Source organism: Lemur catta, chromosome 1, assembly GCF_020740605.2.
Source record: "Lemur catta isolate mLemCat1 chromosome 1, mLemCat1.pri, whole genome shotgun sequence".
NCBI classification, from domain to species: domain Eukaryota; kingdom Metazoa; phylum Chordata; class Mammalia; order Primates; family Lemuridae; genus Lemur; species Lemur catta.
This window is the reverse complement of record NC_059128.1, coordinates 78,583,244-78,600,742: the sequence shown is the minus strand read 5'-3', so window position 1 is coordinate 78,600,742 and position 17,499 is coordinate 78,583,244. Positions and strand designations below refer to the sequence as shown.

Genomic DNA, 17,499 nt, shown 5'->3' with positions numbered 1-17,499 from the left:
AGTCTCATCTGCTGCTCTCTCCAGATTTTTCTCTAGTTATATTGAGTAATTTGGAGTTCCCTGAATACTTAATATAGTTTCTTTCCTTTTTGTCTTTGCACGTGATATTCCCTCTCTTTCGAACTCCTGTCCTCTTTTCTCAATATATATATGGAACACTTACTGGTTTTTAAATTTTTTGGCTCATCCATTACCTCTGCTAGAAAACCTTTCTTTCTTTTCTTTTTTTGGTCATTCCTTTTAGGTGTTCCTCATGGGAAACCTTTATCATAGCCCTTATAATACAGTACTATAATCAATGCATTATTTGTGTGTCTTCCACCAAACTGTGAACTCCTAGAGAGCAAGGTCTGTATTTTGGTCAGCTTTATATCCCCTGGGCCTAGTTCCACATCTGGTAGTAGATTTTCAGTAAAAGTCCCTTAGTTAGGTGCTTAATAAATGTGTAAGTCCCATGTTGATAATGTAATAAGGAAGTAAAAAGGAACTTAAAAGACAATGTCTTTCTTCCTTTTCCTAGGAAGTTATTGCCAATGCCATTTTAAACAACAAAATACCAGAGGCACAGACTTTCTTCAGGATTAATGGTCACTCTGCTCAGAGACTTGAGGAACTGATCAGAATAGGCCTAGGTTTGGTCTTTGACAATTTAAAAAAGAAAAATATAAAGGAAGCCTCTGAACTTTTGAAGAATATGGTGAGTGGTGTGATCTGTTTGGTCTTAGTCTTAATATGTATTTCTAGGTACTATAACATTTCTAGGTACTATACAAATTTGTAGTCATAGTTGTGTCACAAACTAAGAATGAAATTAACAATACTGAAAAATGTTTTGGTGCTGAGAACTTTTTTTTCCCCCCTTTTTTTAGAGACAGGGTTTCGCTCTGTTGCCTGGGCTAGAGTGCCATGGTGTGATCCTAGCTCACTGCAACCTCAGACTTCTGAGCTCAAGCAATACTCCTGCCTCAGCCTTCTGAGTAGCTGGGACTACAGGTGCTCGTGACCACCCCCACCTAATTTTTCTTTTTTGTAGACAGGGTCTCTCTCTGTTACTTGGGCTAGAGTACAGTGGCACAATCGTAGCTCGCTGCAACCTCAAACTCCTGGGCTCAACCAATCCTCCTGCCTCAGCCTTCCAGGTAGCTGAGATTACAGGTGTGCACCACCACACTTGGCTAATTTTTCTATTTTTTGTAGAGACAAGGTCTCGCTGCATTGCTCAGGCCAGTCTCAACCTTCTGGCCTCAAGCGATCCTCCTGCCTTGATCTCCCAAAGGGCTGTGATTACAGGCATGAGCCACCGCACCTGGTCTCTGAGAACTTTCTTGAAGAGATCCTCCCCCAGGTTTATTGAGATATGATTGACAAAAATTATATACATTTAAAATATACAACATGATGTTTTGATATATATATACATTGTGAAAAGATTACCACAATCAAGCTAATTGATTTATCTATTATCTCACGTAGTTACATGTGTGTATATGTGGTGAGAACACTTGAGATCTACCCTATTAGACAATTTCAAGTATACAATATATTGTTATGATAATTAACTTTAGTTACTATGCTATACATAGTTCTTCAGAACTTATTCATCTTATAACTAAAAGTATGCACTCTTGACCAGTATCTCCTACTTTCCCCTATCCCCCAACCCCTGGTAAGTATCATTCTACTCTCTGTTACTATGAGTTCAACTTTTTTTTTTAGATTCTGCATGTAAGTGAGATCATGCAATATTTGTCTTTCTGTATCTGGCTTATTTCATTTAGCATAATGTCCTCCAGATTCATCCATGTTGTTGAAAATGGCAGGATTCCTTCTCTTTTTTTTAATTTTTTTTATTTTTTTGAGACAGGGTCTCACTCTGTTGCCTAGGCTAGCATGCAGTGGTGTCATCATAGCTCACTGCAACCTCAAACTCCTGGGCTCAAGCGATTCTCCTGCCTCAGCCTCCCAAATAGCTGGGACAAGTGTGTACCACCACACCCGGCTAATTTTTTTTTTATTTTTGTAGAGATGGAATCTTGCTCTTGCTTAGACTGGTCTTGGACTCCTGACCTCAAGCAACCCTCCTGCCTTGGTCTCCCAAAGTGCTAGGATTATAGGTGTGAGCCACCATGCCTGGCCAGGATTTCCTTCTTTTTTAAGGCTGAATTATATTCCATTGTAAATGTATACCACATTTTCTTTATCCATTTATCTATTGGGGAACACAAGTTGTTTCCATATCTCTTGAAGAGATTTTCAAGTGGAGTGTCCATCATCTGCTCCCTTTTAGACCTGGCACTTTGATTAGGAGACAGTGTTTCTCATAGAAGATTTCACACATGTCAAAGCATGCATAGGACCTCATTATTTACTGGAGGGCATTCTGTATTGTTCATGTGACCCCTTATATCTCCATTTGAACTTTCCAGTAGATTACGCCTTTGTTGGGGCTTTCTGCTCCATGGTTTTACTTCATGTGAGAAAGAGGAGTCCTAGAAGTAGGACTCCCAGACTAAGCTGAGATCTGCCCCTAATCTGCATGGTTGGAGTCTTGCCCATGTGGAAGTGCAGAGGCATTGAGCTATGTATGTAATGGGTTGTTGTTTATGTTGACCTTTGTTTCCAAGTGAATCATCATAGCAGATTGCTGTAGTTTTGGTCCTGTAGTAGCCTGGTATTACCTTAAATTGTTCTGTGTGTTGCCTTTGCTCTGATAAAATGCTTAAGGACTTTATGGATAGGCAGTAAATATTATAAGAAATGTAGAAAAATGAATTTTCACAAGAGCAGAAAAGCTGTGGAATTCTAACAGGATACATGTCAATAATAGAGTATTTCTGTATCTTACATATATTTATGTTCAAAATGCTTCCATTACAAAATGCAAGTTTTTTTCTTCTTTTTTTGTGTTTATTATAGGGCTTTGATGTAAAAGACCAGTTGCTCAAGATATGCTTCTATACAACTGATAAAAATATACGGGACTTTTTGGTAGGTATAGGTAGTTTACATTTTCTAGAAAGCCTTGATGAAAAAGTAGGAAAAAACCTTGGAAGAAAAACTTTAAAATGATTTTAATAGTATTAAGTAAGTAAAGTATGATGCCTCCTTCATCTTTTTAAAGGATTTGTGACAAAGGAAAATCTGTGTGAATATATATAAATTCAAAAATTCAAAACATAGTTCTTAAATGGCATTTAATCTCATGACATGTTTTTTGCAAATGTGCTTGAATTTTGTGAGGTCACTGCTTTAATTTTTATTCAAGGTTGAAATTTTAAAAGAAAAAAGTTATTTTTCTGAAAAAGAAAAAAGAACTATAGACTTCGTGCATCAAGTTGAGAAGTTTTATCTGGAACATTTCCAAGAAAATATGCAGATCCAGGCCTTGCCCAGGTAGTCTCATTAGTCCCCTTTTGATAATATTGGAAGAATATTGTAAGTAGTGTTTAGTTTGTAATTGTTAGTGAGCCCCAGTTTCTTATGTGAAGCCATGCCTGCATTCTCCATGAGGATAAAGCTTGTATCAGACAGAAGGGACTCAAGAATTTCCTGTCATTTTAATATTTGCATAATCAGAATTATGTGTTCCCCAAAAAGTGGAAGTTCTTGAGCAGATAAAAAGGAATCATGCCTTTTCCTCCAAAATTAAAAAAATTTATGTCACTGTTTTTAGGTGTTGGATAAAGGAACAAGATTTTTTCAAGCACAAATCTGTTTTGGATTCATTCCTGAAATATGATTGTAAAGATGAATTTAGCAAACAGGACCATAGAATTGTGTTAAATTGGGCTCTGTGGTGGGATCAACTAACGCAAGAATGCATCCTTCTCCCCAAGATAAGTCCAGAAGGCAAGTGTGAGAGAGCCTGAAATATGAACATACTGAAATGAGTTTTAAAATAGGTATTGGTATTTGAATATTTTGATGTGTCTCTATTTTAGAATTCCTTTTGGGGGGAAAATATGAAGATTTTTAAAAATGTTAATTCATTGCATTATAACCTCTTAAAGTTTTTGTGAGGGATTTATAATGTGATAATGAAAGAAAAAAGTCATATGGCTTAATGAATTGTGATTTCAAGGCTGAGTTTTCATCCCAGCTTCAAAGCAACATTCTTTGTTTCTCCCAAATAGTCTTTGAGTTTCTTCTTATGTAAATTGGGGATCTGTATCACCTTGCCACTCTGGGGAATAACCAAGAATAGTCAGCAGTGGCAATTTAGAGAGTCAAATTCATGTTTATTATTACAACCGAAGGTTTTTCTTTATCTATATTAAGGGAAAGACAAGGGAAGAAAGGGGTTGAACAGATAAATGAAATGCACAGCTAATATCCAAGTTTAATTTTAACCACCATAGTAATGAGAAACAACATTTAGCTCTTCCTCGGGCTATAGTATTGATTATAAAATGAACAACACAAAAGAGGAAAATAGTAAAAGAAGCAGAGGACCTGAATAATTCATATATTATATCAATATTTATGTCCAGATTGTTATATTTACTCAGTAGTTAATTCAGTATTGAGTGTCGTGTCAATAAACATAATTGATTGCTCTTTTAAAATGTGTTTTATTTTTCATGTAGCATATAAGTCACATTCCCCTGAAGCCCTCTGGAGGTACCTCACGGCTCGCCATGATTGGTTAAGCATTATCTCGTGGATTGGAGAATTTCAGACCCAGGATAATTATGCTTCACTTCAGCAGAACAAGTGGCCCCCTCTGACTGTTGATGTTATTAATCAGAATACTTGCTGCAACAGCTACATGAGGAATGAAATTTTAGATAAGCTGGCCAGGTATTGTAACTGTTGAACTAATCCCCAGTGGGAAGAATAAGAGTAAAAGAGAAGAGCAATGAAAAATAATGGTATTGGTTTTCCTTTGAAATGCCATAAATCTAATACAGTGTTGTTTCATATTATTATAAAATTTAAAGGGCATTATCTTATACTGTGGTTTTTTTTTTTTTTGAGACAGAGTCTCACTTTGTTGCCCGGGCTAGAGTGAGTGCCGTGGCGTCAGCCTAGCTCACAGCAACCTCAAACTCCTGGGCTTAAGTGATCCTACTGCCTCAGCCTCCTGAGTAGCTGGGACTACAGGCATGTGCCACCATGCCCGGCTAATTTTTTCTATATATACTTTTAGTTGTCCAGATAATTTATTTCTATTTTTTAGTAGAGACGGGGTCTCGCTCAGGCTGGTCTTGAACTCCTGACCTCGAGCGATCCACCCACCTCGGCCTCCCAGAGGGCTAGGATTACAGGCGTGAGCCACCGCGCCCGGCCTATATGGTGGTTTTAAAGTCATATACATTTAACATGTGGTAGTGGACAGGCTCTCAAATTCTGGATATAGATTCTTCCCAAAACATTCTATGTGCTGCCCTTGTTAATAGTGCTATAAGGAACAAGTGGCAAGAGCTTGAAATGAGTATACCTTAGTATCCTGTAATTGTCTCACACTCGTCTCCATGTTATCACTGCACCCATGTGCTATGTGTGGCGTTGAACTAAGGAGAACTGCTGAGTTAATAAATAGTGAGAAGAAGCTCTTGAAGTAATAAGTGCAAATTTTAAACCTTAGTTCATTTCTAAAAATCTGTTAGATTGAACCATATGAACTTGACATTTGTGTGGGTCAAAAATGGTTGAATATCAATAATTTCATATGGCTGAATCTAATCTTTCCTAAGCTATTGAAATCTTTTAAGAAAAGTTAATAATGTATGTTAATTTTTAAAGTTTCTTAAACCTATTTCATATGTGTTATTTTCTGCTTATTGTGGGTATACTTATAGCTGTGTTGTTCTACCCGACTTAAAGATATGGAAAGTCAGATCCAGAGAACTTAAGAGCTTTGCCCAAGCCAGTTAGTTACAGACTTGAGTCCTTTAACCCCACTGACTTTCTATTCACTCTTCTTTCCATTGCACTAAATGCTCTTGTTTACTAAAAGTAAAATATTATAGAATTTGTATGTTTATCAAATATTTTGCTTAGTATTGGGTTTAAAAAGCTAACATATGCATGGTTTATGAATTATGAAGTTAGTGAATTAATGAAATATACTACACTAATAGATTAAAAGTAAAATATCATACCACCCTGTTAGATCCAAAAATGCATTTGACAAAATTCAACATCTATTTATGATAAAAACTATTAGGCAAACTAAGCATAGATACAAACTCCCTTCACTTGAAAGAGGCATCTAAAAAAATCCTACCAGCCAACAGCTAGAAGCTGTTTTACCATACTTGATGGTAAAACATTGTGATCATTCTCCTTAGATTTGGAACAAGACAAACTTGCTATCAATTCTTCCCAGAGGTCTTCTTGCCTTTAGATATAGTGCAATCTCAATAAAAATCCCAGCAGGTCTTTTCTGTAGATTATGACAAGCTGGTTATAAATATTTATATGGAAATGTAGAGATTCAAGACGAACACTGAAAAGTTGTCCTACCAGATATCAAATCTTATTCTAAAGTTATAGCAATTAAGACAGTGGAAGTATTGGTTCAGTGACATACAAATAGACAAGAAGAGAAGGGTGAGCATGGAAAGAGACCTATACATGATCCTTTTCTATATGACAAAGGTGGTCCTGTGGAACAGTGGGGAAAGAATTATCTTTTTGACACTGGGACCTGGGGTAACTGAATAGCTAGATTTGGGGGAAAATGGAATTGGACCCACTACCTCATAGCATACATTAAATAAATTCCAGGTAGATTTTAACACCTAAATGTGAAATGTGAAACTGTAATGCTTTGGAAGATGCTATAGGAGAATATCTTCATGACCTTGGGAATCCTAGGGTAGGCTTTCTAAAAGGCTTGAAGGGGCAAAGGAAGAACAGTTACTGAGACCAAGGGAGCTGGCTGGCAGGAACTGTGGCCCTTAGTGGAAGTTGTCAGCCAACCTGCAGTCACCCAGCACAGAAAGGCAGAGTATCCTCCTTTCTTTTGGACTTTTTTTTTGTTTTTGAGACAGAGTCTTGCTCTGTCACTCTTGCTAGAATGCAGTGGTGTCGTCATAGCTCACTGCAACCTCAAGCTCCTGGGCTCAACTGATCCTCCTGCCTCAGTCTCCCTAATAGCTGGAACTACAGGTGAGCACCACTACTCCTGGCTAATTTTTTCTGGTTTTAGTACAGACGGGGTCTCACTCTTGCTCAGGCTGGTCTCAAACTCCTGAGCTCAAGTGATCCTCCTGTCTTGGCCTCCCAGAGTGCTAGGATTTACAGGCATGAACCACAGCGCCCAGCCCCTTCTTTCTGACTCTTATCTTCTGATTGGACCCTCCCATAGGAAGAACCAAAACAGAAGTCTGAGGGCACTATAATCTTGTGGTATAGCCCACACAGGTGAGCCTCTGGGAACACAGAGCAGGCTAGAGAAGAGTAGAGCTTGGTTCCGAGGGGAAAGATAGCAACACATAGGCATTTCACAAAAAAGAAGCACAAATGGCCAATAAACGTATGAAAAGATGTTCTTTCTCATGTGTACTTATGAAAATGCAAGTTTATTTTACCCAAAATCTAGAAATAACTAAAATGACCCTCAAAGGTAGAGTGAATAAATAAAAGGTAGTATATTCATACAATGGAACACTATATAACAATGAAAACTAACAGACTATAGCCACAGGTATCAACACAGATAAATCACACAATGTTGAGTAGAAGAAACAAGGTAGAGAACAATACAGCCAGAATGTTCCATTTATATATGAAGTTCAAAACAGGCAAAAATCAAACCATGTATTATTTGGGGCTACATATATGGGGGATAAACCATGAATAAATGTAAGGGAATGGTTATCACAAAAGTCAGGATAGTGGTTACCTCTGAGGGTAGCAAAGGACATGCAGTGGGGGAGGAATACACCAAGGGCTTCAAAGGTATAATGTTTTATAATCTAGGTGGTGGTTACCTGGTGTTTTTTTAAACTCCCATTTGCAGGTATATATATTCTGTACTATTCCTTTTCATGGTATGTATGATGTATTTAACAGTAAATTTTAAAGAAGTAATATATACATGCCAACTTCTATTCTTATTGAGTAGTTTGTTTAAGTTATTTTGCTCCAGCTTCTTCATTTTGTTTGGGTAGTTTGGTGAATTTCTCAGATGTACTCAGAGCATCAAGCTTCAAGAGCTAACTACTGTTGCTGTATTGGGTTATACAGTTCTGGTCAAGAAACAAAAGATATGAATAGCTTGGTTTAGGTTTTTGAAATAGTGAAGATAACTTGAGAGCAGAAACCTTTATTGGAAACTAGCAAAATATGTATCTTAGAACATATTTATAGAGTAACATATTAAGTATACAGCCTTAATTTATAAATACTGATTTTTAGGTAATTGAGATTGAAACAATGGAAATGATTTGGTCTGCCCTGAACCTAGTAACTTTTTAACTTGCCATCCCTTTAACCTGCCCAATAGGAGTGGGATTTTTCTTGCATCTGAATTAGAAGACTTTGAATGCTTCCTCCAAAGAATGAGCCGTATTGGGGGTGTGATACAGGATACCCTCCCTGTTCAAAACTACAAGACTAAAGAAGGTTGGGATTTCCATTCTCACTTCATTCTCTATTGTTTGGAACACAGTCTGCAGCATCTTCTTTATGTCTATCTTGACTGTTACAAGTGAGTACTGAGAATTGATTTGTCTTTGAGCAGGTTTTCAAGTTTCCTGTTTCCATATTACCTCTGAGTGACTTTAAGAAATGTTAAGCATTCATATGAGGAATACTGATCTTTTTGAAGTAGTTTCCCCCACTCCAACAAATAGTACATCTTTAAGTTAAATGCTGCATTCAAGTAAATGCTTATGTGTTTTTTGGTGGTATTTTGTAATATTTCTGTTAACCATTTAAATAACTTGACATTAGAATAAAATGGAAGAAATGCTTTAAAATGTTTGAGAGGGGCTGGGTGCCTGGTGGCTCACACCTGTGATCCTAACACTTTGGGAGTCCTAGGCGGGAAGATGGCTTAAGGCCAAGAGTTTGAGACTAGCCTGGGCAATGGAGAGACCCCATCTCTACAAAAAATTTTTTTAAAAATTAGCTGGGGCCGGGCGCGGTGGCTCACGCCTGTAATCCTAGCTCTGGGAGGCCGAGGCGGGTGGATCGCTCGAGGTCAGGAGTTCGAGACCAGCCTGAGCAAGAGTGAGACCCCGTCTCTACTAAAAATAGAAAGAAATTATCTGGCCAACTAAAAATATATATACAAAAAAATTAGCCGGGCATGGTGGCTCATGCCTGTAGTCCCAGCTACTCGGGAGGCTGAGGCAGTAGGATCGCTTAAGCCCAGGAGTTTGAGGTTGCTGTGAGCTAGGCTGATGCCACGGCACTCACTCTAGCCCGGGTAACAAAGTGAGACTCTGTCTCAAAAAAAAAAAAAAATTAGCTGGGCATGATGGCACGTGCCTGTAGCCCCAGCTACTTGGGAGGCTGAAGTGGGAGGATCACTTGAGCCCAGAAGTTGGAGGCTGCAGTGGGCCAGTGAGATATGACTGGGCCACTGCACTACAGCCTGGGCCACAGAGTGAGACCCTATCTCAAAAAAAAACTTTGAGAGGAAGATTCTAAAGATTCACTTGGAATTCTTTGATGCTTTCATTACCAGGAGAATACTAAACAACTTTGATTTCATAGCCACTGCAAGGTGTATTAGATATGCTGTAATATTTATAGTTGTATAGACACAGAGAGAGATACATCAGTATATATCTACCTACGGTCAACCTGCAGAATCACATCTGTGGCCAGTGTTAATTGCTATTAAGTCAGTATTAACAACAATAATAGAAGTAGTCTCTAAAATATGAATGCTTACAATGTTGTTGGCACTAAGCTAAGTGCTATATATGCATTATCTCATTTAATCTTCACAAAAACTCTATGAGGTGGTTACTCCTATCTCCATTTCACCAGTAAGGAAACTGAGACTTTGAGGAGAGACTAAGTACCTTGCTTAAGGCATACAGCTAATAAGTGGCAGAGCCAGATTTAATTCTACTTATGTTTGATTCTGGAAGCCACATTTGTATGCTAATAGAGAAGATATTTGTGTGTGTGCGTGCGTGTGTGTGTGTGTGTGTGTGTGTGTGTGTGTGTAGTAAAGACTAGGAGTTCAAAGATGTATTTTTGGTTCATAGCTTCGAGGCTTGCTTAGACACAAAAATGTTTTCTCCAAAGCTACTGGCGAGAGAACAAATTTAAGAGCCATATTTTCTAAGTACCTATTCTGAGCCTTAATTCCTTAGTCCTGGCCTCTCTATAGTTTTGTAAAAGTTTAAAAAACCCCTTATTAAGTTTGAAAATGCTAAAAAAGTTTTTGTTGTAAAAACCAATAAAATATAAAGTATCTTAAAGTTCAAGTTATTTGTTAATCTTATACAGAGTTGGTAAAATTTCATCATGGTAGTGAACATACATGATGTCTCTAAAATTTTGTTTCCAGATAATAAGGAATATGTAAAATGCAACACAAGAATGGGAGTATTTTGTGTTATATTTACTTTTAACTCCAAGATCCTTTTTTATTTTTTAGATTTATATATACATATATATTTTTTGTGCCATTGACAGCTGAACAAGATTCTTTTTTTAAATGCTAGTTATCACCTGAGCAAATATGGTCGCAATGTTTGTCTTATACGTTAATCAGAGAGGGCTTTTTTTGTTTTGTTTTATATACAGACTTAGTCCTGAAAATTGTCCCTTTTTGGAAAAAAAGGAGTTACATGAAGTGTACCCTTGGTTTGAATTTTTAGTTCAATGTCGACAAGTTTCTGGTAATTTAACAGGTATGGGTATACTATATTAAACACAAAAACTTTCTTTGGGTAAATAACTGGTCTGTTGAATGGTATTAAACTTGTGAACTCTTTAAATAAATTATTTGGCTGTAGTCAAATATCTGACTATAATGTAGGCTTATGCTTTACTTAAAGAAGACCAAAATGGTTAGCCTCTTGTTAGCCAAGAAAAGCTAGACCTGGAGTAGAGAGCTTGTGTGGTTGTATCCCCTTCCCGCTCCTTGGCCTTGTGCTCTGTTCTGTTTATGTTTCTCTCACCCTGCCAGTTTATCATGGACTGAATTCTTGCTCTCTGGTAGATTGACACCCCTTTTCTGTGAAGAAGTACTCTGTATTCCACATGGCTGCTTTGAATCTTTTCGTGTGGATCTCCAAATGGAGTGAAAGAAAATCCACAGTTTGTGTGGGGTGTCCTCTGTAATGGAGCTGCTGATGTAGAGCCTTGCTCTGGTTATAATCAGAAAAGCCCTGTTACTCCTGAGGATTTAGCTGGTGTTATCCCAGAGACACGGGGAAGGGGACAAGCTGAATGACTAAATAAGGCAAAGGATGTCAGCACCCAGTCTTTCAATTACATGTAATGCCCAGTTTTTCTCCATATGCAGAATTTTTTCATAATATGGGTTTTTGTTTTTTGTTTTTGGGTGCTGATTATAAAGTAATATGTATTTGTTGTGAAAAAAAAAATTAGAAGCCATAGACAACCACCAAGAAGGTAACACTGCCATAGGTAGATAGCCTAGATACCTAGGAAGATAAGCACCCACAGGTAATTGTTAATAATATTTTAATGTATTTTTATCCAGTTATCTTCTCTGTGCCTTTTTTTTTTTTTTTTACCTAGGCTGTATTGTATTTCATTCATCCAACAAATATCTATTGAGTTTCTACCTTATGATAGACTATTATAAGTGCTAGGGATACAAGAAGCATCTATGTTTTTGTATACTGTTTTTTTGTGTGTAATATTAGAACATAAGAATTTTCCTGCATTCTTAGAGACAATGACAATTTTAAATTTCTACATAATATTTTATTATATGGATATGCCTTTATTTAATTTACTGTGCTCTCATTTTTTGGCAATAAGACTTTTCAGTTTTTTCCTATTATAAATAATAGTCTTGAATATATTTGAATGTAAAATTTTTGTCCTTGTTTCAGATTATTTCCTTAATACAGATAGTTTTCTGGATATAAAATTATTGGGTCAAAGGTTGTACATGTTTTGAAAGTTCTTGCTGTAAGGCCAGATTGCTTGCCAAGGGAGTTGTACCATCTTATCCATAAGTCCCAGTCTCTACTCACTCTGACTAGCTTCAGTGCTTGATGATGAATTAGTGATTTGATAGATGATATATGGCATCTAATTATTTAATTTGCATCTCTTTGTTGTGAATTATGTATTCTTATGTGTCAGGCATTTATATTTCCTTCTTTGTAAATTGGTTATTTCTTTTGCTTATTTATCTGTTGGAGTCAGTTTGTCCATTTGTGTGTTTGGCATTGATTTGTATGAGCTCTTTGTCAAGGATATTAATCATTAGGTTGTCATTTGATGTGATATTTTTTCCCCCCTAGTTCATTGTTACCTTTCAATTCTTTTTATTTGAACAGAAGTTTTTATGTAGACAGATCTTTCATTTTTTCCCTTTGTGATGTCTTCCCATTGCTTTTAAACTCAGTCTTTCTTACTGTGGATAGAGTTAAAAATTACTTTTCTTTCTCAGAATATTGTAATTCCTAATTAGTATTTATACCTCTCAATGAGAAAAACATACTCTTTTCTTTTCCAGATGCCAAACTGATCTTTCAGGCTAGCCTTGCAAATGCTCAGATTTTGATTCCCACCAATCAGGCCAGTGTAAGCAGTATGCTACTGGAAGGACATACCCTCCTGGCCCTAGCTACTACCATGTATGCTCCTGGAGGTGTTGGCCAGGTATGGACAGAATTTTATGGCAACATTGGACTGATTTTGTGGGGGCCTGCCGGGGTGGATGACAGGCACAGTGCAGTGTCCTGGCCTCACCCAGCCTTAAAAAAAAAAAAATTGGACTGATTTTAAATTTAGCAGAAATACCTGTGGACTGTCTAGATCTCCATTGATATTAAAATGTAACCACTTTCAAGTATTTCATTAGATTAAAGAGCATAAAACAAGGGTGAATTTAAAAATTTTCTGTCACATCTTTAGTTGAAAGGGAGTAGACAAGTTATACAGAGATTCTTTTTCCCTTTAGTTTGTTTTATAATATTCCAGGTTTGTTTTCAGGATAGAATTAGGGTCTGATTGCTTCTGGGAGTAAACATACTTCAGATCTGTGGCTTGAGTGTAATTCTCTACTATTTGCCCTCTTAGAGAGGTCAAAAGGAAACCATAATCTTTAGCTACCAATATAAACTCTATTGTGGGCTGGATTTGGTGGCTCACACCTGTAATCCCAGTGCTTTGGGAGGCCTATGTGGGAGGATTGCTTGAGGCCAGGAGTTCAAGACCAGCAGAGGGAGACCCAGTCTCTTAAAAAAGAGAAAAAAAAGAAAGAAAGAAATTAGGTGGGCATGGTGGCTATGCCTGTAGTCCCAGCTATTCACTGGGATGGGAAGTGAGGCTGAGACAGGAAGATGACTTGAGCCCAGGAACTTCAAGGTTGTAGTGAGCTATGATCATGCCACTGCACTCCAGCGTGTATGATAAAGCAAGACTCCATCTTTAAAAAACAAAAACAAATCAAAAAACCCCACCTCTATTGAGGGATCTAATCACATAGTCAAAATTTGCCCATGTTTCCTTTTTGAAAGTTTAGTGTGCCTGTTTAGAGGGAACTTAAGAATACCATTTAATATCTAATCTTCAAAAGTTTATTACTGATGCTAGCTTAACTTAATGCCACCTTTTGTAGATTGTTGTAATATACCTTAACTTACATGGTTATTTCTTCCTCTATTTTTAATCATCTGTTAGAAATTAAGAATCAGAGAATAACTTCAAAGTTCAGAGGGAAGTCATCTAGTCTAGCCATTTTAAAATCTTTAGAAATATTTACTATTATTTAATTTGATATTTAATATTTAAATATTTTAAACATTGTAGTAGCAGAGCCTTTTTTCAAAGTTTCTCCATATCCAGCTTGAAAACCACTAATCCAGCTCACCTTCCTAACTTTGCATATGAGGAAACTGAGGCCTAATATTAAATATCTAGTCCAAGGTCACACAGCTAGTTTGTCTTAGAACCAGAACTAGAACTGTTAACTTATGACTATATGTACAATGCTGTTTTCACTACCGCATACCCTGTCAAGCCAATCTTGTTTCACAAAGGTTTAAATTTTGAGAAGGGGAAAAACATTTCTCTCCATCCTGTTATCTGTCTTTTTACTTAGGTTGTTCAGAATGAAGAAAATGAGAACCGTTTGAAGAAAGTGGATCCCCAGCTACTGAAGATGGCATTAACTCCTTACCCTAAGTTAAAAACTGCTCTCTTCCCACAGTGCACTGCTCCTACTGTCCTGCCACCTGATATTACACTCTACCACCTTATTCAGGTATAGTATTAGGTAGCCAGTATTTAGGTGCATCAGTCAGAGTTCAGCCAGAAAAACAGAAACCACTCTAGGTCTATGAGGGCATTTAACATAGGGAATTATACAACATAATAGAATGGAGAAATCAAACGTGATGGTGAGAAAACCCCAAAATTTGCAAAACAGGAAGTCGTCAGCACCTCTAAGGCTGCAAGAATAGTGCGAGAAAGTGGTGTTATCAGAACCCAGAAGCTGGAGCCATCTCTGGTAGCTAAACTTGCAACTAGGCCGCCTAATGGGAACTGGGAACATAGAGTGTACGGCTAGGAACTTGGAGGATATACCCCAGGAAAACAAAGAAGGGGAAAAATATCTTGGCTTCTTCTCTTTTCCCACCTTTAATCTTCCACAGTGTCTCTTGTGTCTGTATTTATCTGATAGCCAAAGAGCAAGGGAGGTTGGGAAATGCAGTCCCTTGCAATGCAGAGCAGAGTGGAAAGGGTGGAAGTAGATCAGAGAGCAGACAGACAGTTGACCAACATACTTGTCCACTGCTTTCATCAAAAGCTGCTCCATTCTGCCACTGATAATTTGTGTCCGTCTCTTTTGAGTGAATCAGGGCTGTTTAAATCAATGCTTCTTTTTTTTGAGACAGAGTCTCGCTTTGTTGCCCGGGCTAGAGTGAGTGCCGTGGCGTCAGCCTAGCTCACAGCAACCTCAAACTCTTGGGCTCAAGCGATCCTACTGCCTCAGCCTCCCGAGTAGCTGGGACTACAGGCATGCGCCACCATGCCCGGCTAATTTTTTCTATATATATTTTCAGTTGGCCAGATAATTTCTTTCTATTTTTGGTAGAGACAGGGTCTCACTCTTGCTCAGGCTGGTCTCGAACTCCTGAGCTCAAGTGATCCACCCGCCTCGGCCTCCCAGAGTGCTAGGATTACAGGCATGAGCCACCACGCCCGGCCTAAATCAATGCTTCTTAATCTGTTCAGGACAGGACTTCTTTTTTTTGAGACAGAGTCTCGCTTTGTTGCCCGGGCTAGAGTGAGTGCCATAGTGTCAGCCTAGCTCACAGCAACCTCAAAGTCCTGGGCTTCAGCGATCCTACTGCCTCAGCCTCCCGAGTAGCTGGGACTACAGGCATGTGCCACCATGCCCGGCTAATTTTTTCTATATATATTTTAGTTGGCCAGATAATTTCTTTCTGTTTTTTTTTTTTTTTTTAGTAGAGACGGGGTCTCGCTCTTGCTCAGGTTGGTCTCGAACTCCTGACCTTGAGCGATCCACCCGCCTCGGCCTCCCAGAGTGCTAGGATTACAGGCGTGAGCCACCGCGCCCGGCCAAGTTCAGGGCAGGACTTCTTAAGAATGTGAAAGAACTGTGAACCTTCTACCTGAAAAAATTACACATATGCATATAATTTTGCTTATATTTCAAAGGGATTCAGGGATCCTCAGTTAAGAACACCTTCTTTTGCTCATTGCTTATTTCAAAGGATTTTTCCTTTTTTTCCCCTGGGTACATATATTCTCGTAGTGTCTTCAATTCAATGTAAAAACTCTATAATTCTTTTATAAAGACAAAATCTCTCTTACTTTAATGGAAGAATTCTTAGGGGTAGACTAGTACCACTCAAAAGTGTGGTCAGCAGATGGGTGCCAGTCCATGAAAACTATTTGTTGCTGGAATGCAGTGAGATTAGGACCTTGTGCCTGAATGTAAATCTACTATGTCACAGAGTTTAGTTTAGTTCAGCAGGGTTGTTTTTTTTTTGTAATACTTTGTTGAAGAAGGAAGCAGTATGCTGGATTTATACTCATGCAAGTGTCTTATCACAAACCAGCACTTTGAGTAGCACTGGTATAAACTATAAGTGGATTATATGAAAACATAGTTTCACTACCTAAAATGGTTTGGATCACCTTGAAATATAGTGGTTTCAGGTTGTTGCTTGTTCTGTTTTCAAGTTGACTGATCTAATTTTTTAGTAGTTATTTTAGGAAAAGTATTCCTTCTTTAATAGACCACAAATTCTCCCTTAATTTTAAATCAAAGCTGCTCTTTCCTTAGCCATCCAAATTCTGACTTAATAGTTCTGTTTTTTCCTGTAACTCTCACACCATCTGTTTATAGACTTTGCTAAACTTTTGACCTGAGCAAATTCCAAACAGCCACTACTCCCTGCTGCCAAACTTTTTCTGACTGGCTTGACCTTAGTCCAAGATTTCTTCTTTGTCATCACTGATGTTGTTCATCACATGCCTTCAACCACTGCTCTAGCTGTCTGTCTCTTTCCTTTCTCTTTCCTGCCCTGCCCTTAGCTCATCTTCTCATGTTTATATGGTAATTTGCTAGTCTTCAAGCCCTCTTGCCTTTTGATTCCATAGCATTTCTGAAGCCTGTTTGACATTATAATTTATGCTGCTTCTACCAAAAGAGAATAGACTTTGTAGACATAGTTTGACATAAACAGAGTCTTTAAAAGGAACATAGCCAGTTCTATTTTTATTAAGATAGAAAGATATGTCATATTCTACTTTGTTTTTAGCTGTGTTCAAAAAATTTATATCCAGACTGATAAGGTCTTAAATTGTCTTGGAGAAGGGAAGCAGACTACCTTTGAAGTCCTTTTATATATTTTGTTTACTTATTTTAGAATCAATGAACTTCTCTGTTTGACTTTTCTCCTTTTTCAGTCATTATCGCCCTTTGATCCTAGCAGATTGTTTGGCTGGCAGTCTGCCAACACACTAGCTATAGGAGGTAAGTCATTGGAGGTACTTCCTGCTTTAGAAGCATTTTAGCAACGTCAGTTGTAGAAGTTAATATATGTAAAGCCAATCCAGTTTTTTTTTTACTGCTTTTTATTTTAAAAATAAAGGTGCATTCCAGTAGATAACACTTTCCAGGAGACTGAATTGAAAACATATTGTGAGTTAAAAGTTAATGTATTAGGTTACTAGTGCTGTTCTTGCTGGGAAATGCAATGTGTACCTATTTGCTTATATTTCTCCCTTTCCAAAAATCCCTCTTCATTTTCAATATAATGTCATAAAAGCATAGGTGTCAGCATTAAACAAATCCTGGCTGTGCCATATAATAGCCATATGACCTTGGGCAAGTGATTTAAC

General features: G+C 37.7%; 1 protein-coding gene across 5 annotated transcripts in view; it reads left to right on the top strand.

The window, feature by feature from the left end:
* The window catches only part of SPG11 (SPG11 vesicle trafficking associated, spatacsin), a 74,736-nt gene that overhangs the window by 26,980 nt on the left and 30,257 nt on the right, over positions 1-17,499 (top strand). For all 5 annotated transcript variants that reach the window (XM_045528068.1, XM_045528071.1, XM_045528070.1 and 2 more), the window contains 10 exons: positions 521-697; positions 2,917-2,988; positions 3,266-3,393; positions 3,674-3,849; positions 4,587-4,800; positions 8,456-8,659; positions 10,720-10,826; positions 12,635-12,780; positions 14,225-14,386; positions 17,065-17,131. In XM_045528068.1, the coding sequence (XP_045384024.1) occupies positions 521-697; positions 2,917-2,988; positions 3,266-3,393; positions 3,674-3,849; positions 4,587-4,800; positions 8,456-8,659; positions 10,720-10,826; positions 12,635-12,780; positions 14,225-14,386; positions 17,065-17,131 (1,453 nt within the window). The remainder of the gene's footprint in view (positions 1-520; positions 698-2,916; positions 2,989-3,265; positions 3,394-3,673; positions 3,850-4,586; positions 4,801-8,455; positions 8,660-10,719; positions 10,827-12,634; positions 12,781-14,224; positions 14,387-17,064; positions 17,132-17,499) is intronic.